Raw genomic sequence first — 25,642 nt, 5'->3', positions numbered from 1 at the left:
ACGAACGATAATATGATCTAATGATAGATAGATAGATAGATGGATGGATGGATGGATAGATAGATAGATAGATAGATGGATGGATGGATAGATGGATGGATGGATGGATGGATGGATGGATAGATAGATAGATAGATAGATAGATAGATAGATAGATAGATAGATGGATGGATGGATGGATGGATGGATGGATGGATGGATGGATGGATGGATCTGAGTTTGGGTCAGTTGTTTGGTGAGAAATGTAAGAGTTGTTCCCAGGGCAAGTGATTGATTGTCCAGCTAAATATTGTCATTATAGCCTTGGCTAGCTCTGCCCCGCCCCCCTTCATTACTCACAGTCACATTAGGCCGCAGGGAGCGTCCACTGTAATTTTATGCACTTTAGCCCAATACGTCCTCTGAATATGAAGCATGCACTTGTACACTTTCCACTCCTGTTAGCTCGGCACAGACAATATTGTGCTTGACAAGTATGTTTTTGTAATTTTATGCAAAACAAGTAGTCTGCAGGTTTTTAATATGAAGAGGCAGTTGAGAGGAATCAGAATTATGTTTATAAGATGATCTGATTCATATGCTTTTAGTTTTGCTGAGTGGGACTGTTTTGTTGAATTTGAACTGTATTTGTTGTACATTTAAATAGCTTCTGACCATTATAGAGTTATTCATCTATTAGTAGTTCAGCATTGCACATTTGTGCAGTGGAGATTTGAACTCTTAATAGGATTTCTTACAAAGTTATTTTGCTTCTAGCATTGAAATGTGCAATAACTACCACAAGGTTTGGGGTCTGTAAGAATTTTTTTTATTTTTATTTTTTATAAAGTCTCATGCTCACCAAGGCTAAAATGTCATTTATTCCTGTGATTAATATTAATAATATTATGAATATTCCCTTGAATAATTCCAGACTTCAGTGTCACATGATCCTTCAGAAATCATTCTAATATGCTTATTTGGTGCTCAAGAAACATAAAAAAAATTAATAAATAAAACCGTTTTCAGAAAAACATATATTTCAGGATTCAAATCATCATCACATCATCAGGATAGATTAATACAAAGTAAAAAAACAAAAAACAAACAGCATTTATACTGTTTTTACTTTTATAACAATGTAAAAGCCTATATTGTAACTTTGGTCAATTTAATGCCTTCTTACTAAATATAAGTATTAATTTCTTACAAAAATTACTGAAACTGTAAGTACTGATGAAATGGCATTTCTTAAAGTCAGCACAAAAAACAGGCTTTTTATTTCTAAGGGTCAGAGAAATGAAATTATCATCCAAAACTGTAAAATATGTCTGTTTTTGGCACAAACACATTGTAGGTGGATTTAAAAAAAAAAAACATGATATGACCCCTTAAATGTGCTCACATGCTGGATAATAAATGCAGTCTTATTTTTGTTTGTATCTCTCTTCGTCTCTCGCCTCCCCTCTCCCTTTCTTGCTCCAAATGAAATATGGCAGTGCAGGAGCCAGACTTTTGTTAGGATCTGTTGTGCCTGAAAGCTTTATCGATGCTTTGCGTGAAGTATGAGAGTCTTCCTCTTTTATTTAGCGTGTGAATGTCTTCCAATAAAATAACTGTGTCATAACTTCTGCCCACTCTCTTGTTTTCCCTCCGTAACACTCGTTCACTTTTCTCTCCCCCTTGGGAAGGCGACGACTCCATCTCCAGCTGATTGGTTGATGTATGGTGTTATTCAGAGAGATGCAAAACCACATAACTCACCATGACGGGGCTTATAGGAGAGATAGCGAGGCATAGAGAGGGAAAGGAGATCTCTAACCAGATGATGTCCCCGGTGGGCCAATGTGTCTGTGTAACTTTTGTTGAAGCCTGGGCTCTTGGCAGACTGGCATCCCTGAGCGCACGCACTCAAACGCACATCAATATCACCCATCAGGAGTGCCCTTCACACCCTCTGTCCCCGGAGATGGGTTTTATGGTTATGCAGTGCAGACTGAAGACAGAGAGGGCTTGTGTATCAGCACCGCTCTGTGTGTGGCTTTCAAAGCGTGTCACGGCAGCGCTACTAAAGAGGCTGACAAAGACTGATCTGCGGGAAATTTCCTACACAGCCTGAATCAACCGAGTCGGAGGAGATGAAGGAAATGTGCCTTAACACGGCAGAATATGTGGGTTTAATCTGTGAATACCGTTATTTGCCGCCTCTTTGCTTTGTGTGGAGCCTTTATTGCGAAGGCGCACACATATTTCTTTCCCAGCTTCTGTGAGCGGTGATTTGTCTGTGGACTGTGGCGGTGGCAGCCAGACACTGTGCCATGTAGCTGAATGTTAAAACTGTAGTTTGGCCCCTCAGGGCCTCACCTTCAAAACTGATCAATGGACACTAGCAAATAGAGGCCTGCAGAGAGAAAGACCAAACTATTTCTGCAGTGTTTTACATAGAGGGAGTGCTGAGAGGAAATGGGAGAGGCACACAAAGTGAGCATTTGGGAAAAAAGAGTGAAAAAAGAGTTTGGGCTCAGTAAGATTTTTCTTACGCTCACCAAGGCTGCATTTATTTGATCAAAAATACAGTAAAAACAGTAATATTGTGAAATATTATTACAATTTATAATAACTGTTTTCTATTTTAATACATTCTAAAATGTCATTTACTCGTGATGGCAAAGCTGAATTTTCTTTTTTTTTCTTTTTGTAAATATTTTTCTAATATAGTATTATTTAATATATATTATTTGCAATTTTTCTTTCTCTAGACTCTAGGCTCTGGACAGCTGCTGCAACAATATACATTTTACCTGTCATCTGTGCTTTTAATGGGATCGCTTAATATTTAAAAAGCAGCCTGTGTTTACACTTAAAATCCACCTCAAAAAAAGCTGTGTGTTATTTTTGTAGTAAGTTTTGTTGAAGGTAGTTAGATAACATCATTTGCTCACATTTAATATGCCTTTGCTTTTACTTTATTCACTTCAGATTTTCCGACACAGTGCACTTTAAAGTTAATATTATTAATAATGTTAAAAATATGATTTCTATAAATGTGCCTGTTTAGTTACTATTAGTCATTAAGCAACTGTATGCACACCCAAAACTGTTGGTTTCCTACATAGTAAAGCATGTGATTTTAATATACAGACACCATTTTCTAAAGAACAATAAAGAATAAGTAATGACCACTTAAAATGTTGTATTAACACAAAATCCGGGCTTAGAGTGCAGTGTCCCACTTGTGTTGTTTTACACAGATCTCCAGCAGGCTGCTAGGCACATCCCTTACCAGCGGTTATAGTTAATTTGATTATCTATCACCTCCCTTCTCCTTCAAAAACCCATAAAACCAGAATATATTTTATTTGTTTTTTTTTATTTTTAGTAAACTTTCTAAAGCAGAGCAGAGAGCCCTCTCTTAGCAGATAGCCCAAAATGTCCCTTAAAAAATTACTATGGAAGTACCATGGTACAGTGTTATCAGGCACCGTGGTACAATGATACTGAATGATTATTACCATATTGTAATATAATATTTAAAGGGATAGTTCACACAAACACACACAAATAATTTACTCACCCATGTCGTTCCAAATTTGTATGACTTTCCTGCTTCTGCAGAACACAACATAAGTTATTTTGAATTCCGCTGACTTTGATTTGTATGGTCAAAAAATATAATGGAAGTCAATGGGAATCTAAACTGTTTTTCTTCAAAATATCTTCCTTTGTAAATTGTGTTCCACAGAAGAAGAAAAAATCACACAGGTTTGAAACGATGTGAGGGTGAGTAAACAATGACAGAATTTATTTTGGAGTGGACTATCACTTTAAGGTACTTATTTGTCAGTTGGATACAGTTTTATGCAATACATTTGAACAATTGCTCTGTTTTGCATCTCTTTCTAGAATGAGTTTAGATTATGTTATAGCAGTTCACTGAACTCTTTTGTGTAGTTTGTTTTGTTGGTGCTGTAAACTCTAAGAAAAGGAGATAAAAGACAGAAGCCCTGAATGTTTTGTTCCTGTTATTACACCACAGTCCATTGTCCAGTACAGACAGAAACAACTTCTTATCTTCCTAATGTGCTTTGTAAACATGGATGCTTGTATTTGAGTTTGTTTGAGATAAGCTGTAAAATTAAAGATGTATCGACTGGTTTGTGCTTGTTTGTGTGTGTGTGTGTGTGTGTGTGTGTGTGTGTGTGTGTCTTTCTTAATTCAGGCATCCTGATATAACCTTCACTGTTGTAGCACCAGCATGTATTCTTGATGCATTGAGATTTCCTTTTCTAGCATATGCACAACATGTCTAATGAAATGTTATCTCTCTTTTTCTCAGACCCTCAGCTGAAAGGTATCGTCACACGTCTGTATTGTCGGCATGGCTTCTACCTGCAAATGTTACCCGATGGCACCTTGGACGGCACAAAGGACGAAAACAGCTCCTTCTGTAAGTGCGTGCTCAGAGATATGTGGGTGTGTGCGTCTGTGCGTGCGCTCAAATCTTTTTCGAACACGTTTTAAGAGCTTTAAAAAATCCTGTTAACCTTACCTGAACTCACTATCACATTACAACCCACAGATTATAATGGGAAACAAACATCAAAGTGTGTGTCTGTTCCTGTGGTGTATAATGCCTTGCCCTCCTCACAGCAGTATATAAACCATTCGCATCAGCCAGATATGTGCAATGTCCTTTTCACAGCATGTTCAGGAGATTTTTTTGTTCAGAGGTTGCTCTATCATAGCCCAGGAGACCTAATGGACACCAGGCTTGGGCAATCATTCTATCTATCTATCTATCTATCTATCGTTCTATTGTTCTATCTATCGTTCTATCTATCATTATATCATTATATCTATCTATCTATCTATCTATCTATCTGTCTGTCTGTCTGTCTGTCTGTCTGTCTGTCTGTCTGTCTGTCTGTCTGTCTGTCTGTCTGTCTGTCTGTCTGTCTGTCTGTCTGTCTGTCTGTCTGTCTGTCTGTCTGTCTGTCTGTCTGTCTGTCTGTCTGTCTGTCTGTCTGTCTGTCTGTCTGTCTGTCTGTCTGTCTGTCTGTCTGTCTGTCTGTCTGTCTGTCTGTCTGTCTGTCTGTCTGTCTGTCTGTCTGTCTGTCTGTCTGTCTGTCTGTCTGTCTGTCTGTCTGTCTGTCTGTCTGTCTGTCTGTCTGTCTGTCTGTCTGTCTGTCTGTCTGTCTGTCTCTCTATCCATCTATCCATCTATCCATCCATCCATCCATCCATCCATCCATATGGCTTTTTTTCAAAACTTTCAAAGGCATTTTTAAGCAAATATTTAACACTGTCTTGACAAAAATGTTTCTTAGAATTTCAGTTATTTCAATTCTACCTTACCTTGAAATTTGAATTGAAGGTCTGAATTCAAAATCATTTCAAATTCAGGAACATCACTGATATTTGATTGCAGTTTTGGCATCTTGGAAAATCTGAGCACAGTTAAAGATATTTTTGAGATCTCTTCTGAAACTCCCGAAGAAGCACATGTGAGATGACTCTGCTCTTTTTCTCATAAGAAAACGTGTGAAGTGAGAGGCATCAGCAAAAGGTCTCAGTTTGCTCTTTGTTTAATTTCATTGCTGCAGAAGAGAATAATATATTAATGATATCTCATCTGCTGCTTTTCATTTCCTAATGTACCTAATGTTCCGGTCCTAATGTACAGTATGGGCTCTCCTAAAATATGCAGCACTCTTCTCATAAATTGCATGTTCCCCTCGTGAGACGCATTTCTGAGCACAGCCAAACAGATGCCCTGTAATGTCTTTTTAATATGGGAACGTAATAAACAAAACAAAACAGTCAAATCCCACAAGGTTTTTCCACTTTTTACTGCAGACGTCTTGAAATCCTTCCAGAGGCAAAACTGTTATGTCAGTCGATGAAAGGATTTTCGTAAGTGTTTCCATCCATAAATCTTGCATAAAAGTCATTTAACAGTGCCTTGTCGGTTAATTCGGTGCAGGTGAGGTGTGTGTCAGATATTGTGCAAGTGTGTGTTCGCTGTAGTGGGTTTGACAGAAGGGGACCATCTGAGAACAGCTGTGTGGTTTGTGTTGGAGACAGTGCGAAAGTTAAATAACTTTTTTATAGAGCTACTTAAAAGGTGAAAGAAAAAGAAATCAAGCGGCAGAGCTGTATGATTGCTGTCTAGACTTTATGGTTGTTATATACGGATTGTGCACTGAGGTGAGAGAAAGGTGAAATTGCTATGTTAACTGACGTACAGTTTGCTTTGCTTCCTGAAATTAGGACTGAACCCGTTCTGGAGAAAGGCTGTGTGTGGGTCAGGATTTGTCTACATTAAGACATAGCCATCGCTAGACCTTATTTAGAGAGGCTACATCCCTGCATTTTAAACTCATACCTAAAGGTTCACAAATGAAATTTCGGTCAACATTTACTCATCCTCACATCGTTACCTGTATAACTTTCTTCTATGGAACATAAAAGAAGGTGTGTTTTGACGAATGATTCAGCATTTTTTGGTCCATTGAGTAGAAGTCAGTGGGTGCAAATTACCATTTGACCTTACCGGTTATCATTGGATGGAAAAAAAAAAGAAACATTCTTTACTGTTTTTACAATTGCTAGGACACATTTCTCAAAACTTAGGTCACTTTTTTTACGTTTGTGTTATGGAGGAATGACTTGATTTGAGACATGTAGAAGTGTTTTAGTAGACTTTTGGATGTGAAATTTCCAACCAAGAAGAGGTTTGAAAAAGTGACTTAAATATTGAGAAATGTGGCTTAGTGATTGTTTAAAAAATATATTATTTTAAGGTTTTATATTCCATTTAGCATTTGACCCCATTGATTTTCATTGTATTAAAAAAACACACCAAAACATTCTTCAGAATATCTTCTTTCATTTTCCACAGAAGAAAGAAGGTCATAAAGGTTTAGAACAACATGAGTATGAGTAAACAATGACACAATTTCTTCAAAGCATATCAGTACCATCTTGGTTATCGGTTGTTATTAAAGTTTTTTTTTTTTTTATTGTATCAGCCAATATTGAACACGCATGAATAAAGGTTCCAACAGTGGATTTTAGCAGCAGTGCCATAGAAGAACAATTTTGGGTTCTCCAAAGAACCTTTCAGTGAACAGTTCTTAAAATAACAATTTTTTCTTAGTGTGAAGAACATTTTAATAATCTAAAGAACATTTTGTGCACTTGAAAGGTTCCATGTTAAAGCTACTTATTTTTAAAAGTTAACATTTAATTGTGCATGCTCATTCCTCTATTTTGCAGTGGGTGTTCACATTTGCTGTGTAACAGGATCAAGAAAGAGTAGAGAATTGACAGTCCTCTGCTACACACATCCATCTCTCTCTCTCTCTCTTTCTCTCTCTGTCAGTCTCTTTGACTGAGGTCAGATGTTAGAGGTGTGCCCTCTCATTAGCAGTGAGGGGGTCTTGGTGAGGCTACTCTTTATGCACCACACTGCGGCGTATGCTAATTAGTCCCAAAAACTGCCAAATCAGCATGGAGAGAGAATAAATAATTAACATGCTCTGATTCATATCTGTAGCCCCTCTGTTATAATGATATACAACTCCATCATTAAACAGACAAACAACTTGATCCATCCTGATAGACTCCTTTGGAAACTTCCATGGTTGGTTAGCATGTAAAGCAACAGTTTACTAAGTGACGAGACAGTCCAGCTCAAGATCACAATGGAGAAAATCTCTAGTTTGTGTCTCACACATTCCCATCATACACCTCTCTGATCTTTACACTGGCCTCAGAACCAGGCCTGACCTGACTGAAAGCCTTCGTAAAAACTTATTTTGCATGCATGAGCTCCAGCAAACATGCTCAGTAATTGTAAACAAGGTTAGTAATCTCTGTGATCCTTTCTCTCTTCAGAATGGGGGTTCATGTTCATGTTCTCCAATTCACCTGCTTTAAGATACAGAACAACATTGTTCTTTAATTTTTTCAAGCAAACTTTGTAGTTCTACACAGATTAGCACAAGGTCCCCAGATGGCACAGTGCTTGTCCCGGCAGTTCCTAGCAAAGCCAAAAGAACAGCTGCTATGGCAGTGATAGGTGTTCCATCACAGAGCTTGTGCCCCCTTGGAGGGAAGGGTATGCAGCCTGACGGACTGGCACTCCTGCTTTCATTTTCATCTTCACTTGAACCACAAGTTGATTATGTAATGTCTTAATGAGCAAAATGGGAGAGGAATGATGAGACGCTTGCTGTGTGTGTGTGTGTGTGTGTGTGTGTGTGCTCTCCTCACCTTCAGCCAATGAACATCTTGAGCTGATCATGCATTTCACCCTTGCTCAAGTACTTACACTTGAAAAGATACAAGAGAGAGAGAGAGAGAGAGAGAGAGAGAGAGAGTCAGGTGGAGTTGGTTTCTTTGCAACTAAATTTGATTCCTTATTACAGCATTTTTCTACTTTTTGCCTCACCTTCTACTGGCCTCAGAGGCCACATAGACACTGCAACGTTTTGGGAGGAATAACAGCATGTAAATATAGGAGTGATTCCTCTTCATTATTGTTCTTTGTGTGGGTGGAATGCTATGAAAAACTGTATATCTACATATGCAACTTTATTTCTTGCAATAGTAACATTGCAACAGCTATTTTTTTCATCTTAAAATGTTTATTTATATCTCGCAATGTGACTTATCTTCTACTTGATTTCTCATAGTTGCAACTTTATTTCTAGTAATTGTGACTTTATATCTCAGCACTGTGACTTTTATTTCTAATTTCAAACTTTTTCTCACAAATACTTTTTTGTTTACTCTGAGGTGGAAACTGATCCCTGAGCCAGTTTGGAAACAAGAAATATATGAATGGCATCTAAATATCAATTTTGATGAAGGTAGTGTGTGAATGGTGCTATTTATATTGTCACGCACTGTGTCGGAGTGAACGACGGAGACATAGATTAGAATAAACAGTCTTTAATGAATCCACACAAGGGGCAATCCAAACCAGGAATGGGAGAAGACACACGTGCATCACACTGTTAGACCCAACAAAGACAGAACGCACAGACTGGAAATTAAATACATGGGGTAATGAGGACAATTGACAAGACACACCTGAATCACATGAAACCAATCAATCAAGGAAGAAACTGGGTCACGGAGCACATGGGGAGGGAAAACACACCAAAACAGGTCCATAATCCTGACATATCGCCCCCTCCCGGAAGGCGCGTCCTCGCGCCGTAGATACAACAGAGGGAAGGACAGTGGAAACTTGGGAGGAGGCTCGGGAGGAGGATGGGCACCCGGGAGGGGGCCAGCAGACAGAGTTCTAGGTGGAGACGATGGAGGGAGGAGACAGGAGGGGCTTGGAGCAGGAGGATGCCAAGCAGGACCCAGGCCACAGCCATAACGGCGACCCACGGTGGAGCCGACGGAGAGAGGAGCCATGGTGGAGGAAGGGCTGACGACTCCAGGGGGCTGACTGACAGAGGCGGAGCAGGTGGTGGAGGAGCCCGAGGCAGAGATGGAGAGCCGATGAGCCAGGCCGACGGGGAGGATCCGAAGGGCCAAGGCGGAGCAGATGGCTCAGGCGACCGAGGCAGAGGCGGGGGATCCGGAATGCCGCGGTGGAGCCAGAGCGACAGAGGACCGAGAAGGAGCTGAAGGGAAGGAGGGGATGGAGCTTGGAGCCATGGTGGCGCCGCTGGGTCGATGGGCCGAGGCGGAGTCTGGGACTCAGAGGCTGGAGGCGGCGGCAAGGGATCCTCCAACCATGCAGACGAGCAGACCCGCGGTGCGAGCACCGAACAGATGGTGGGCTGAGTGTGAGCAGAGGGGCTGCCAGACGACAGCGGTGGAGGATGCAGGAGCGAAGCCCTCTCTGTGTTGGACTCAGGGACAGGAGCCCTCTCTGGGCCTAATTCAGGAACAGGAGCCCTCTCTGGGCTAAACTCGGGAACTGAGGCTCTCCCTGGGTCATACGTGGGAACCGCAGCCCTCTTTGGGCTGGACGTGGAAACAGGAGCCCTCCCTGGGCTGGACATGGAAACAGGAGCCCTCTCTGGGCTGAACTCAGGAACAGAAGCACTCTCTCGACTCTGGTCAAGGGCTGGAGCCATCACTTGACTCTGGTCAGGGTCTAGAGCCATCTCTCGACTCTGCTCAGGGGTTAGAGCCAACAGTCCTTTCCTCCTCATTCTCCTCTTTTGGGCTGAGGTGAAGGAGATAGCTGCTGTCATCATAGGGCTTGCGAGTGATTCGGCCGGTGGGCCAGACTTGGGAATAGTAGCCCTCTCTGGGCTTGACGTGGGGACAGGGCTGACAGAGGGCTCCGACGAAGGAGGGAGGAGAGGGGGCAGGTCAGCATATACATCCAAAACCTCTCCTTCTAAGTCCAGCAGTCCCAGATACACATTAAGCTCACCCTCAGCCCATAGTACAGGGGGCGGAGCTCCCCTCCGCGCTCTCGCTGTCCACGGCATTCTCCCTCGTGGCAGGTGATGTAGCCGGCTCTTGCACCTAGTCTGACGCCATCAGCAGCTCCGGCTCCGGAGCAGCGATCCTCAGCTCTGTCGCTCCATGCGCCGATGGCTCGTCAGTCGCGGCGGGCTTGGGCTCTCCGTCATCGGTGGGCTCTGGCTTTGGCTCAGCGCAGCAGGGTGATGGTGGGCTGGGCTCTGGGTCCGGAGTGGAATTGGTGAGATCATCCTTGGAACAGACGGTGAACGGAGATCCGTTTCTCGCCAGTATCCACTCACAAAGGTGGCAAAATCCGCTCGAGGGCCATCTTCGGACGACGGCGCACTGCATGCTGGGTTCAGCCTGTCGTCATAGAACGCGCAGAGCGCGTCGTCCTGGTAGCTGGTAAGATGGACGATTTCCAGAAACAATCTGCTATGGACCTCGAGCGATCTCTCCCCCTGCTCCAGCAGGAGGAGGAGATATCCCGGACGGGAGAAGGGGTCGAAGGGATCCATAGGAGACAAACGGGAGAAAAAAAAAACACTGAACAAAACACAGAAACAAAATGGAGGGGAAACACGCAGCTAAGTTTTACTTTTTGTCGGTCGGGTCTTCTGTCACGCACTGTGTCGGAGTAAACGACAGAGACGTAGATTAGAATAAACAGTCTTTAATAAATCCACACAAGGGGCAATCCAAACCAGGAACGGGAGAAGACACATGTACATCACACTGTTAGACCCGACAAAGACAGAACGCACAGACTAGGACTTAAATACATGGGGTAATGAGGACAATTGACAAGACACACCTGAATCACATGAAACCAATCAAACAAGGAAGAAACTGGGTCACGGAGCACATGGGGAGGGAAAACACACCAAAACAGTTCCATAATCCTGACATATATACACTAATTTGCATATTTTTGTTTGTTTGTTTTTGAAACAGAAAAAAGATTAAAAATATTTAAATATTAAAAATATTAATCAACACAACCGTTTAAACATTAATAATAATAATAATAAATAATAATAATTAAATGTTTCTTGAGCATGAAATCAGCAGCAATCATTAGAATGATTTCTGTAAGATCACAAATAAAAAACACTATTGTATATTTAATTTGTAATAATATTTCCCAATTTTACTGCTTTTGACCAAATAAATGTACAAATATATTGAAATTATATGTACTATTATATATTTTATTTAAATTATATATATACTATACTATTTAATATTATATTTATATGGAGCATATAGATCTCAGAAGAGGAGTGACAACTGCAGTGTGTATATGGCCAGAGGGAGATAAAGAGAGAGAGTGATTCTAAAAGAGCAAGATTCTGGCATCTTTTTTGGCACACAGAAAAGGTTAACCAAAGAGAACAAGACAGCAGTGAGAAGGACTTAAATACATGGGGTAATGAGGACAATTGACAAGACACACCTGAATCACATGAAACCAATCAAACAAGGAAGAGGGCGGGTCACGGAGCACATGGGGAGGGAAAACACACCAAAACAGTTCCATAATCCTGACATATATACACTAATTTGCATATTTTTGTTTGTTTGTTTTTGAAAGAAAAAAAGAATACCTTGACAAAACAAATTACAAAAAAAAATAACAGAAAAAAGATTAAAAATATTTAAATATTAAAAATATTAAGCAACACAACCGTTTAAACATTAATAATAATAATAATAATAAATAATAATAATTAAATGTTTCTTGAGCATGAAATCAGCAGCAATCATTAGAATGATTTCTGTAAGATCACAAATAAAAAACACTATTGTATATTTAATTTGTAATAATATTTCCCAATTTTACTGCTTTTGACCAAATAAATGTACAAATATATTGAAATTATATGTACTATTATATATTTTATTTAAATTATATATATACTATACTATTTAATATTATATTTATATGGAGCATATAGATCTCAGAAGAGGAGTGACAACTGCAGTGTGTATATGGCCAGAGGGAGATAAAGAGAGAGAGTGATTCTAAAAGAGCAAGATTCTGGCATCTTTTTTGGCACACAGAAAAGGTTAACCAAAGAGAACAAGACAGCAGTGAGAAAGAAAAGATGGTGTGAGGCCAGTGTCTAGACAGAAAAAAAAACATAACTGAAAGTTAAACAAAGGCAAAAGACAAACCTGTTAGTGAGGTAATGCAACTGTGGAATTAGTTTTATCCTGTAAATGTCCATCTGGCCATAGACATTTTTCAGACGCATCTTGCAGATATGGTCAACTAGAGATAAAACATACAGCAGATATAATTTCCTCAGCACAGCCCCCTCAAGAACACTTAAACGCTCAGAAAGTTTTACTAATGTCATACTAACATTTAATGACCTCCCTTCAACCCGCCCAGGAGGGAAGGAGAAGAATGGAGTAGGAGAAAGAAAAAAAAGGAAGAGGGAGAAACTCTGAAGGTCTTTAACAGACAGCGAGATGTCAGAGCTATTGACAGTGTACTAATACAATGTGCTGAGGCTTATTGAAAAAAGAAAGAACAGATTCTCCATAATAGAGAGAGAGGATGAACGACAGGCAAGTTTTATGCCCTGACCCTTATCCCATAATGCCAAGCACAGATGGACTTTGACAGAGGCAGACCTAAGGTTGTCATCCATTTCTTTGTGTCTCCAAAAGTCACCAAGGCAATAAATAAAGATTGACAGTCAGTCTTTGTAGTGATGCTTCAGGGTGACAAGACACAACATGTAAACACACAGACGCTCATACACACTGAGGCAAGTGCATAACTTGATGTTGAATGTTTTTTTTTTTCTAGCGGAAACTTATTTCATTATGGTGATGAGCAAATGTTGTTTAATGGCTTAAGGTGTTTAATTGTCTTTGGATGATCATTAATTGGTACTGAGAACCACAGTTAAAAGCTTGGTCAAGTTAGTTCTGCTGTCACTAGTAGATTTGATGCTAATTTGAAAGATCCCATCTAATCAAAACCAGTTTTACTACTTATATTATGAATATAGCTTATAGCTTGTCATCTGAATCGTAATTTGATGCCAGCATTGCTAGCAGACAAGACAGTAAAATATTTATTTTATTTTATATTTTATTTTATTTTATTTATTTTATTATGTGTCTCATTTTTATTTTATTTTATTATTAATATACTCTAAAAAATGCTGGGTTAAATATAACCCAGGTTTTGAACCCAACCGCTGGGTCAAAACAACCCAATAGCTGGGTTTCTCCCTTTTTAACCCAGCGCTGGGTTATATAACCCAGCATTTTTTAGAGTGTATGATGAAAGTTGTTTTTATTTTATTATATTTTATTGCTTTGTTATTTTGTTAAATACTATAACTATTACACTGTCTTGTCTGCCTTGCTGCAAGACAGTGGAATAATATATGTATTTATTTTATTTTATTTTATTTTATTATGATGCAAGTCATTTTTATTTTATTTTAGCATTAATATGATGCAAGTCGTTTTAATTTTATTATATTTTATTTCATTTTATTTTATTGCTTTGTTATTTTGCTAAATATTATAAATATTATATTGTCTTGTCTGACTTGCTGCAAGACAGTGGAATAATATATGTATTTTATTTTATTTTAAGGCTGTAAGGTTTGGGGTTCAGATGAGGTCTGCATTGTCATGCCCGCGGTTGTCACGAGACTAGGAGGGTGCAACTCAAATCTGCATCGCTCCCGTGGAGACACTTTGCCACGAGGCATTTGTCAATACTTCTAAAGTCAACATGTCGCTCAAGACGTTTCTCACCAATGGTCCCGTCGGTCAACACTCCACACCAAAATAGACACACTCTCATCTGCAGCTCAAAAGGCTTATGAATGAGCACGCGCAACCGTCCCCGTGCCACACAGAATGCACACGCCTCAAGCTAACATCCCAGTTTTGGAAACAGTGGAAATCCTGTTGGCTACGGCTGGCAGAGCGATGGCAGAACAAAGAGCGAGGTGTAAGGAGATTTCTCCGTTTCTCTTTAATGTGCCTCACCGAATCTGAAAGCTCATTTCACTGGGGTCTGTAATTTCAGGTTTCTGCTGAAACTGTCAGTTTTGGGGGTGTGTGTCACCTTAGGTGCACTGGAGAGAAATTCTCATCCTTCATAACACGTTGAAAAAAGAAGTATTGAGAATCGTTCATCATTTATTTCATATCGAGCAAAATTTCAGACCATCCACACTGATGATTAAAATCTCTCTCTCTCTGAATTGCAGTGCTGTTCAACTTGATTCCTGTGGGTCTGAGGATAGTGGCCATCCAGAGCACCAAGACAGGACTCTACATAGGCATGAACAGCGAGGGCTACCTCTACACATCAGTAAGTCTACAGCATAATCATCAATAGGTTACAAATCTTTCCAGACCTGTCCTAACACATCTTATCATGTTAAAGATGTCAGCGCCATGCAGTAGAGGCCACCAGTGAAAAAGCTTTTATTCTGCAGATTTCTAAACCAAATACTGTTGAATTGAAAATTGTTTTAATGACAGCAGAATCAAATGTACAGCAATATTACATTTTCTCATATTTACTTTTTATTTATTATAAACTTACATGCTACTACAAATCTTTCCAGACCTGTCCTAACACATCTTATCATGTTAAAGATGTCAGCGCCATGCAGTAGAGGCCACCAGTGAAAAAGCTTTTATTCTGCAGATTTCTAAACCAAATACTGTTGAATTGAAAATTGTTTTAATGACAGCAGAATCAAATGTACAGTAATATTACATTTTCTCATATTTACTTTTTATTTATTATAAACTTACATGCTACCAGTCAAAAGTTTGGAATGAATGATTTTTGTTGTGTTTTTGTTTTGTTTCCGTTATGCTCACCAATGCTGCATTTATTTGATCAAAAATACAATACAAAAAAAATAATAGTGTAATATTATTACAAAATTGTATTTCAAAATATTTTAACATGTAGTTTTTTCCTGTGATGGCATAGTTTCAGTTTCTTTTTTTTAGCATGCATTACTCCAGTTTTCAGTGTCACATAATCCCTCAGAAATCATTCTCATTTATTCCACGTTTGATCGGTAGTGTGTATAAAAATTATAAATCTTATTCTATTTCATAAATGATTTGAAAATAGCCTTAATTATTAGAATCGTAAATATTTCTTATTCATTTTATTTTATAATGTCCCTTTGTATAAAAGTTTTTAAAATCCTAAAACTGAAGATTTTAAATCCCAGATTTTAATGATGTCTCAGACATTGGGTCTCCACTGCATTATATGCTCAAGGAAACCTTACACAGTACAACATGCTCTTTGATTATGTATCAGGTGCTACTAATGAAGTTAACTGTTGTGTGCGTTTGTCCTCAGACAGTGAGTGTGAGTACTGTTGGCCTCAGTTCTCTGTGACACACTCCATTAATCTGGCCTATTTCTCTCTACCAGTTAAACTCTTGTGCGAAAGACATGCTTCTGCTAAGAGATGCATTGCTTTGCAGTGTACAGTAGAGCAGCCTTTCTTCTCTCTTCTCTCTATTGTCTGATCCACTCGCTCTTATTTGGAGAAGAAAAGAGTATTCTTTTCATCTTTGAAATTCATAACACTAAAGTAAGATGATTAGTCTAAGAGTGGTGTATAGGCCTACATGATGTACTGTGCCCCCATAAAGTGCACTTAAAATGTATGAATTATTACATTGCATGGATATCAGAATATCAAACCAAATTCTATCTGCACACAAATACAGTGATGTTAGATTTCAAAAAGATCTCCACTTCTCTTAGCTATGCGTCTTCTAAAGTACTGGTCTCAAAGTTATTTTTTTAAGATCCACTAAGTCTGGCAACCAGAAAGTGCTCAAATATTTTTCATGTTTAAATTCTGAACTGCATATCTGTTCTTTTGTACTTTAAATCCAATAGCATTTTTGTCACGTTTGTAAAAGTGTGTTTGTGTTTTCTTTAAAATAAACACTACTTTTACACTACGTTTGTGTGTGTGTGTGTGTGATGCAATTTATTTTTTCACATTCATGCATAAATATGTATAAAATAAAATGAATCATATAAACATTTTTATGTTTTAAAAGCTATGGTAACGTAAACAATTTGTGAGATAAACAAAAAAATTATATTTATATCAGTTATTACACAAATTACAACTGTCCCTAAGTTGTGATCTCAATAAGCAACTCATTTACTTCTCTATCATGTATCCCGCTCTCACACAAAGGAGCACAAATGCACTTTCTATCTCTTTTTTTCTCTACTCCTGTAAGGAGAGCATCTGTAGAGAATGTGTTCTCCTCATGGGAAGAAAGTCGACCCATTTTCCACAGAGGGAAATGACCATACCTGAAAAAAGAGAGAAAATCCCTATCCTTGAAAACCTCATGCAGAGCGACCTCTTTTCTTTCTTTTCTCTCTTCTCTGCCTTAGTCTGAAGCGTTGAAACCGCTCTACCTGTGTCCTAACTTTCATTCCTAACTTTTATCTTTTTTTAGCATGATATTTTAAACCAAAGAGACTAGTGTGAAGCCAGTGAAGCATGCCACAAGACGCAGTGCAAACACAAAACAGGAGACAGCTTGCTCCTGAACTTTAAAATATTCTGAAACAATAGAACCAAAACACATATTGTTGACTTTTGAAATGTTATGTGAGGAATGTTTTCCTCCACTGTACCCTACTGTTTTAGCCTGTATGTAGTAGGGAAGCAAACATATTTGAACACAGGGTTAGTCTTAATAATCACTTCAAGAATTCAGGTTTGGTGGCAAATCTCCAAACATTTTAACTTTAAGACAATTAAGACCCCTTGTGAAAATTAAACAAGTATACTTTCCTATTTTTAGTTTAAAAGAAGTATACTAATAGCACACTTGAATAAACTTATTTTTCGTAAGGGTTAATATGTGGTTACCATGGTTTAACTATAGTAACCATGTTTTTTTGGTTGTATTTTTAGTAAAACCATGGTTAATTTTCTCAAGGGACATTAGCCACAGTTCTGTGCAAAAATTTACCACAATCAATGTAAACTGCAATTACCAGCAAGCAATATTTTGTACCTTTTACATGGTTAAAATCTGCTGGCCGTATATTTTTAGAAAGCAAATGTGTTAGCAATTACTTAAAGGACTAGTTCAACTAAAAGTGAAAATTCTGCCATTATTTACCCCTGTGTGTTGTTCCAAATCTGTATGACTTTATGGAAGTGAAATCTTACATGTTTTTGCAAGTTGAAATTATGGCAACAGAAGTTTCTTTTGGGTGAACTAATGCTTTGAAAGTGAGTTCTGAAGGCTTTGATATGTGTATGGTTTGACAGATCTCTCAGATTCTTCTCTCACACACACCAGTTATTGGTTAATGAATGTGCTACAGTAGGTGGAGTCTTGTAGACACTTAAGTGAGTAAGTGAGTGTTACCTTATTTTCCACTAAAATTCCACTAATATTTTCCAGAGCTGGAATAAGAAGGTGCAAGTGTTTGTGTGTGTGTTGCATAACGGGATTCGTTCACGCTCTGCCACAAATGCACCTCTGTGTGCATGTGTTGTAAGATCAGATGTCCCTGAACACATGGCCTCTCTCTGTCACACATACCTGCCCTAAACTCTGAGCCTATCAATAATTCATGTTTTCCAGTGGCTGACACACTCGGACACGGCCCTCCACGGGGACTAAATCATTCACACACACCTACAGCCTCTTCTCTCTCTCTTCTTCATGCTCGTTCAACTTCTACTACCTCAGTCATGCTCTCATCCTGTATTCTTGCAGGTCTCTCGTTCTCCTCTTACCGTCTTTATTTACTGTCACACAACTATGTTGTTGCCAAGATGATTTTAAGATTGTTACTATGCAGATGCTAGAGTGTTCTGAGTGCTGTGTTCTACTGTTGCTATGTGGTTGTTAAACTAGTGGTTCCTATCCTTTTTGATTCCCCCCATTGTCCGCAACAATATTGGAAGGCCCCATAACTTTTCCAGCTGTTCATAATTTACTGGGTTTTATTCGCAATTTCTGCCTGATAAAATATTTTAGAGCTTGGCATAACTAGAAATCTATATCCATAATGAAATTGCCCATTGAATTTTAAGATGTTATTAATTTACATTAAATTAACCAGATTGTTCGAGAATGTGGTACATTTCGAAACCTGGATCTTCAAAGCCAATATATATATAGTATAGTATGTGTCACAGATATGAACTATTGTTGTGAATGCTTATGTTCCCTTCTGTCTTGGATTAACCTTCATTGTCTGCAGATCTTAATAAAAGTCTAAATTGTATTATCTTCTTGACGTAAGCGTGACAGAATAACCGGCCGACAAAAAAGTGTAAGCGGCGAGTTCCTTGTTTCATTTTTTTTTTAACTTTTTCTTTTTTTTTTTTAATGGATTCCCCCGCTGTCGTCCTTCTCCTGCTGGAGCAGGGGGAGTTCACCCTCGAGGACCACACACGGATGTTCGTGGAACTCTCTAACTTCACACACTACCCGGACAACTGCCTGTGTACCTTCTACAAGGCAAGCCTCAACACCGCAACACAGGCCAAGTTGTCTGGGTATGGTCCTCGGGGGAGTTTCGCCACTTTTGTGGAGTGGGTGCTGGAGAGTAATGGACTACATTTCTCCGTCTGCCCCGTTGAGGAGGATATCTCCAGCCCCACTCCCGACCCAGAGCCCAGCCCACCATCACCCCACTGTGCGGAGCAATTGCCTGAGCCCACCGCTGACGGAGAGCCAGAGCCCGCCGCGACCGACGAGCCATCGCCTGAAAGAGCGACAGAGCTGAGGATCACCCCGTAGCTAGAGTCTGAGACGTCAGACCAGGTGCGAGAGCTGGCAACTGTGCACGCGCTGGTGGATGATGCAAGGGAGCACGAGGGCTTAGAGGAAAGCCCCGCCCACTGCACCACCGCTGAGGGTGAGCTGCTGCTGGACTCTGTGGACTTAATTGAATCTGATTTGGATTTATATGCGAACATGCCCATTCTTCTCCCACCATCTTATGAACTGTCAGTCTGCCCTGAACTATCTGTCTGTCCTGTTTCCGACGCCTCGCGACTCCACTCCTCCGGCTACACCTCATCCCTCCGGCTCTGTCAGGCTCCTCCATCCCTCCAGCTCTACCTTGGTCCTCTGTCACTCCGGTTCCACCGCGGCCTTCCAGATCTCCGCCTCCACCTCAGTCGCCTGAGCCATCTGCTCCTCCCTGTCGCCCTGGCTCATCGGCTCTCCGTCTCGGGCTCCACCTCCACCTGCTCCGCCGCCGTTGGTCGGCCCCCTGGAGTCATCAGCACTTCCTCCTCCATGGCTCCTCCACCATCAGAGCTACCTTGGTCATCTGCGTGCCTCCCTGCCTGCCCTTCTCCAGCCCCTCGCCCTCCTCCTGAAACCCCCGCCCTCCCTCTACCGCCTACGGTGCGAGGTCGCGCCTTCCAGGAGGGGGGCGTGATGTCACAGATATGAACTGTTGTTGTGAATGCTTATATTCCCTTCTGTCTTGGATTAACCTTCATCATCTGGAGATCTTATTAAAAGTCTATATTGTATTATCTTCATGTTCGTGCTCTTGGCGTAAGGGTGTTCACTCTTAGCGTTTTTTGCATATGGTTCACTATGTTCACTTTTCAACCCCTGATAAAGCCTCAAAATGAAATTTCTAACCTTACATGTTTAAATCTAATTAATGTGCCCCTCAGAGGTCTTTCCCATGATCCTCTGCTCAGCTGTCTCGTGAGTGTGCTTTTTGGTGAAGCATGATGATGTACTGTAGTAATCTGGCCGTCATCTTCCTCATCTGACAGAATGATGACGTTTAAGAGGAATACGAAGAAGCTGAATGGTTCATGAGGGATAGGGATGGAAGAGTACGTGCAGGCCAGCAGGGTGTTTCACAGCAGGAAAAAGGGCTCTATACTCCATAGGAAGGAATATAGTGAGAGATGGATTGACAAGTGAAGGCATGCAAAGCACAGCCCATGGGGCTGCGTTCATCATTCGATTTCATTTTCAATTCATTTTAGCATTTATCACAGTCATTTGTTTCTCTTTTTCTGCTATTGTCTCATATCTGTTCTGTCGTTGTCGTGTGATTCCCTGTTTACCTTTCTCTCATTGTTCATTCCTGTCTGAGGTTAGATCTGGTGAGAGTTGTATGTAAAGGTTAAGGTGTTTGGAAAACTCTGTGTCATTGCTGTGTGCTGTGTTACCTGTAGGGGACCACTGGAAATTTTTTTCCGATAAAAATAGTGCTTTGTCTCTATAACCTGACCCATTTTTTAAACTCAACACTCAGTGGAAGCCCTCCTGGGCCAGGAACACAAAAAGAGAGTGAGAGAGAAGGTGGGAATAAAACAGTGTGTGTACACACACACACACACACAGATGCATATTTGCACTGATAGAGGTGACCTGACAGAATTGGGGCAGATTTTGTTGAACTGACCAGCTTTTTCATGACAAAGTTTTAAAAGGTACTTGGTTTAAGCCATTTAATACAGTGGCCATGACATATCATACATTCGAGCCATACATTCTCTTTTCAGTTTTCCTTCCTTTTCTGTTCCTTCCCTTTCTCTTTCTGTTTCTCCATTCCTTTTCCTCTTTTCATTTCCTATTTTCCTTTTGGCTTTTTCACATTTTGTTTCCTGTCCTTCCTCTTCCCATTGCACTGCAATCAGGACAGGTCACTTTAGGTCACATGAAAAGCCCAGACAAAGGATGGAGAGAGATGTAGACAAAATCTAGAAATATTTTTCCAGTGCAACCCAAGTATGCTTTATCCAGCCCAGATGTAAAACATTTCAAATCAAGATGAGTTCAGAGTTCAGCTAGTTTTATCATGGCTGTTATTCCTGTACTTTAAAGGGTTAGTTCACCCTAAAATGAAAATTCTGTCATTAATTACTCACCCTCATGTCGTTCCAAACCCGTAAGACCTTTCTTCATCTTCGGAACACAAATTAAGATATTTTTGATGGAATCTGAGAGCTGTCTGACCCTCCATAGACAGCAATGACATTACCACGATCAACGCACAGAAACGTAGCAAGGACATTGGTAAAATAGTCCACGTGGCATCAGGGGTTCAACTGTAATTTTACGAAGCTACGAGAATACTTTTTGTGCGCAAAGAAAAAAATAATAACATAATTTATTCAGCAATTCTTTTCCCCCCGAGTTACCATCTTCCACCATTTTGGAGAGTACCCCAGAATGTAATCAATGTAATCAGCGTTGTTTATGTTCAGCAAGCGCGCGCTGTCTACTGAACGTAAACAACGCTGATTACGTTGATTACGTTCTGGGGTACTTTCAGGTTGAACCCCTGAAGTCACGTGGACTATTTTACCGATGTCCTTGCTACGTTTCTGTGCGTTGATCGTGGTAATATCCTTGCTGTCTATGGTAGGGTCAGAGAGCTCTCAGATTCCATCAAAAATAACTTAATTTGTGTTCTGAGGATGAACAAAGGTCTTACGGGTTTGGTACGACACGAGGGTGAGTAATTAACTCACCATTTTTGGGTGAACTATCCCTTTAATAAAAACACTTTTTATAGAAAGCTATTATGAATACAGTCTTCATCCCATGTGAAAGTACACCATTCAGATGACTCTTCACAAAAACACAATGTATTTCTAAAGGAATAGTTTACTCAAAAATGAAACCTCTCTCATTATTTACTCACCCTCCTGTCATTCCAAATCTGTATGGCTTCCTTTCTCTTAACATAATAAGATGTTGGTACTCAAACCATTTTGATTACCATTGACTTCTATTGTATGGACAAAAAACGCTGATATTCTCAAAATGTCAGTAAAAATAAAAAAATATATATTTGTAGCAACATTTGATTTTTGGGTGAACTGTCCCTTTAACGTGTAACATTTTCTGCTGAATTCAAATAAACTGTACATACATAATCTTCAGTAATGGTTTCAAGTTCCACAGTGTGTTGGTGCTGTTACTTGCACACTGTTCTGACAAGCTCTGTATAATGATAATAGTGTTGTCTTCTGTATAATTGTGTGGATCTTTGATGTATAGTCTGCTGAGTCACATGCATGTGCGTGTGCGTGCGTGCGTGTGTGTTGACACTCACACACCTTGATCCGAGACCCAGGTCCCCACACACCCACACTGATGAAATAATTAGTCTAACTGCTGATCCCGAAATGATTCTAGCTGACCTTAGACCACCTAGTCCACACGAACATGTCCACACACACACACTTCCTTTTCTTTTTCCTTTTTGTACACACCTGCACTTTCTCCGTCTCCTCACACACACACACACACACTTGTGAACTTGCCCTTCCTGTTTAAAATGGACTTGATTGGTCCTCATTGAGTCAGCAGTCTTTTCCCTCTTCTTCAAGTCAAAAAACTTAAAGGAATAGTTCACCCAAAAATGAAAATTTGCTGAAAATTTACTCTCGGCCATCCTAGATGTAAACGAGTTTGTCTTTTCATAAGAACAGATTTGAAGAAATTGCATGAAGTATAACATCACTTGCTCACCAGTGGATCCTCTGCAGTGAATGGGTGCCGTCAGAATGAGGGTCAAAACAGCTGATAAAAACATCACAATAATCCACAAGTAATCCACACCACTCCAGTCCATCAGTTAATGTCTTGTGAAGTGAAAAGCTGCGTGTTTGTAATAAACAAATCCATCATTAAAATGTTTTTATCTTCAAACAGTTGCTTCCAGCTGTCCATAATATTGCTTTCTTCAAGTCGTCTCATTTAAATCAGGAGAGAAATATGCACAGATTCAGCACTGTTTGCAAACGAAAACAGTCCAAAATAGTTCTAAACAAATATGTCGGTGCATTTTAATGTGAGAGGACAATAGAAGATTTTCACTAGAGGAAGTGTTATTATGGATTATAGATTCAGATGTTGGCCAGAAGCAACGGTTTGAATTTAAAAACATCTGACAGCACCAATTCACTGCAGAGAATCCATTGGTGATGTAATACAAAATTTCTCTATATCGGTTCTGAGGAAGAAACAAACTCATCCACATCTTGGATGGACTGAGGGTGAGTAAACTCTCAGCAGATTTTTCATTACAGGGTGAACTGTCCCTATAACTGTCCCTGTGTGTAAGCGACCACTAATTATGTGCTGAAGGAGAAAAGAGCAAGGGAGTTGTCTTGAAGGGGCTTGTTGTGTTATTTTGTCTTGGAAATTCCCCAAACACTCAGCTGGGTCTAGCCAAGGAGAGAGGCAGAGGACGAGCGCGCCGCTACAGCTGTTGTGATGTCAGCAGTGCAGGGACGAGCAGGTGTTCTGCAAAGGAAACCCACCTCTCGTGCTGACCTGGGGTCAGTCTGCTGTCAGTCTTGTAATGGCCTCCGTGAGAACAGCAGTGTGCAGGGCTGTTCTCAGACCTGTGCTTGAGGAAGTTTCGTAAAGTGTCTCAAGTGGTTAAAGGAAGAAAACACGGCTGCTTGCTTTATTTTTAGGGCTGTCAAATACAAGGTGTTATTGCTGGCCTCTGCAATTACAATCTCATTAGATCTCATTACAACACAACAGCATGTTTTTGCTCTTTGAAATGCAGTGCAATTAATTTGACTAATCATTATGCAGTGAAATATACTGCAAGAAAACCTTCTGTTTATGTATCCCCTATTTATTAGCTACCAAATCATTCATTTAATTTTCTCCCACCTTGAAGTTCATCGGATGTCTTCCTCGTGCCCCTGTCATTCTGCAAGCTTGTCAATGCTTACTGGTGTGTTAAACGCACTCTTAGTAAGCAGTTTTTTGATTGCTTCATACCTGTGCAAACATCTATCCAGCTACATCAAAGTCTTATACTGGCTTTTTTAGAGGAAATTCTCATTGACGTTTTGCTGCGGACTTACATGAAATCAATTCAACCCCTACTAGTTACAGATTTTACAGCCGCAGCAGTGAAAAGTTAATGCGAAAGCAAGCACTTTTCACTGTATGTGTGTCTGAGTGTGTATATGTGGTGCTCTGAAGAAGATTGTATGGTTCTGACATGATTGCCACAGTCTCAGTCTTTCTTCTTATCCCTCTATTGTTTCTTCTGTCATCCATTTTTTTACTTTCTTCTTTTCCATCTTTCTTTACACTCAGGTTCCAAAATGAACACTCAATAAATGCCAAATTAGTGAGTAAATATTGGCTATAGTGAATAAATGTTAATAAACGGTCACCACTTATGATCTGCAACATAATACTTTGTTTAAATTGTTTTATTTGAATTGTGAGAATAGTAGTCTGGCCCTTAATGATGCCAACCAATGATGCCAAAATATACTTTCTGAATAAAGTGAATGCAAAATGCAGTAAGGTCAGATAGATAGATAGATAGATAGATAGATAGATAGATAGATAGATAGATAGATAGAAATAGTCAGATGATAGATAGAAATAGTCAGATGATAGATAGATAGATAGATAGATAGATAGATAGATAGATAGATAGATAGATAGATAGAAATAGTCAGATGATAGATAGATAGATAGATAGATAGATAGAAATAGTCAGATGATAGATAGATAGATAGATAGATAGATAGATAGATAGATAGAAAGATAGATGGTCATTCATAATCAATAGTATGAATTAAATGTAAGAAAAATAGTCTGTCCTTTACTGATGAAAGCTAAAAAATAAATAGGAACAAAAATTCTATATTTTGCATGAATTTTATTCAAAAATTATAAGACCAATATTTGTCTATTACATTTATTTGTTTGTTTGTTCATTCGTCTGTTCATTCATTCATTCATTCATTCATTCATTCAATTATTTAAATTTGATTTTAAATAAACCCTGTTCTCAATCAGTGTTTTAAAGTCAGGGCTGGACTGGTAATCGGGCATACCGGGCATTTTCCCGGTGGGCCGACGCATTTAAGGGGCCTACAGAAGGTGTTTTTTTTGTTTGTTTGTTTTTTGCCAAGGACCATCACGCACGGACAGCGAGCAGCCAGTGGCCCATTGGTTTGTCTCCTGTATTGATAGCGTAAACATCCAATCATAATGCGCTATAGACGGAGCGATTCATCTAACCTATCCTAATGTGTGTGCGCGCCATGAGTGTAGAATACGTAAACACTTTTTAATCAAACGTAAATTCGTCCCCCGCGATTTTTTTTGGCCAAGTCAAGTCAAGTGTGTTCATAGAGGTTTCCATGGGCCAATGCGAATA

General features: G+C 39.7%; 1 protein-coding gene across 1 annotated transcript in view; it reads left to right on the top strand.

Moving 5' to 3' along the window:
• The window catches only part of LOC107750771 (fibroblast growth factor 11-like), a 65,645-nt gene that overhangs the window by 33,052 nt on the left and 6,951 nt on the right, over window positions 1–25,642 (top strand). Inside the window, exons 2-3 of the mRNA XM_016566295.1 lie at window positions 4,316–4,426; window positions 14,676–14,779. Coding sequence (XP_016421781.1) covers window positions 4,316–4,426; window positions 14,676–14,779 — 215 coding nt within the window. The remainder of the gene's footprint in view (window positions 1–4,315; window positions 4,427–14,675; window positions 14,780–25,642) is intronic.

The sequence above is a fragment of the Sinocyclocheilus rhinocerous genome, unplaced genomic scaffold (assembly GCF_001515625.1).
Source record: "Sinocyclocheilus rhinocerous isolate Xijiao unplaced genomic scaffold, SAMN03320098_v1.1 scaffold1564, whole genome shotgun sequence".
Lineage (NCBI taxonomy): Eukaryota > Metazoa > Chordata > Actinopteri > Cypriniformes > Cyprinidae > Sinocyclocheilus > Sinocyclocheilus rhinocerous.
This window is presented reverse-complemented; position numbering and strand designations above follow the sequence as displayed.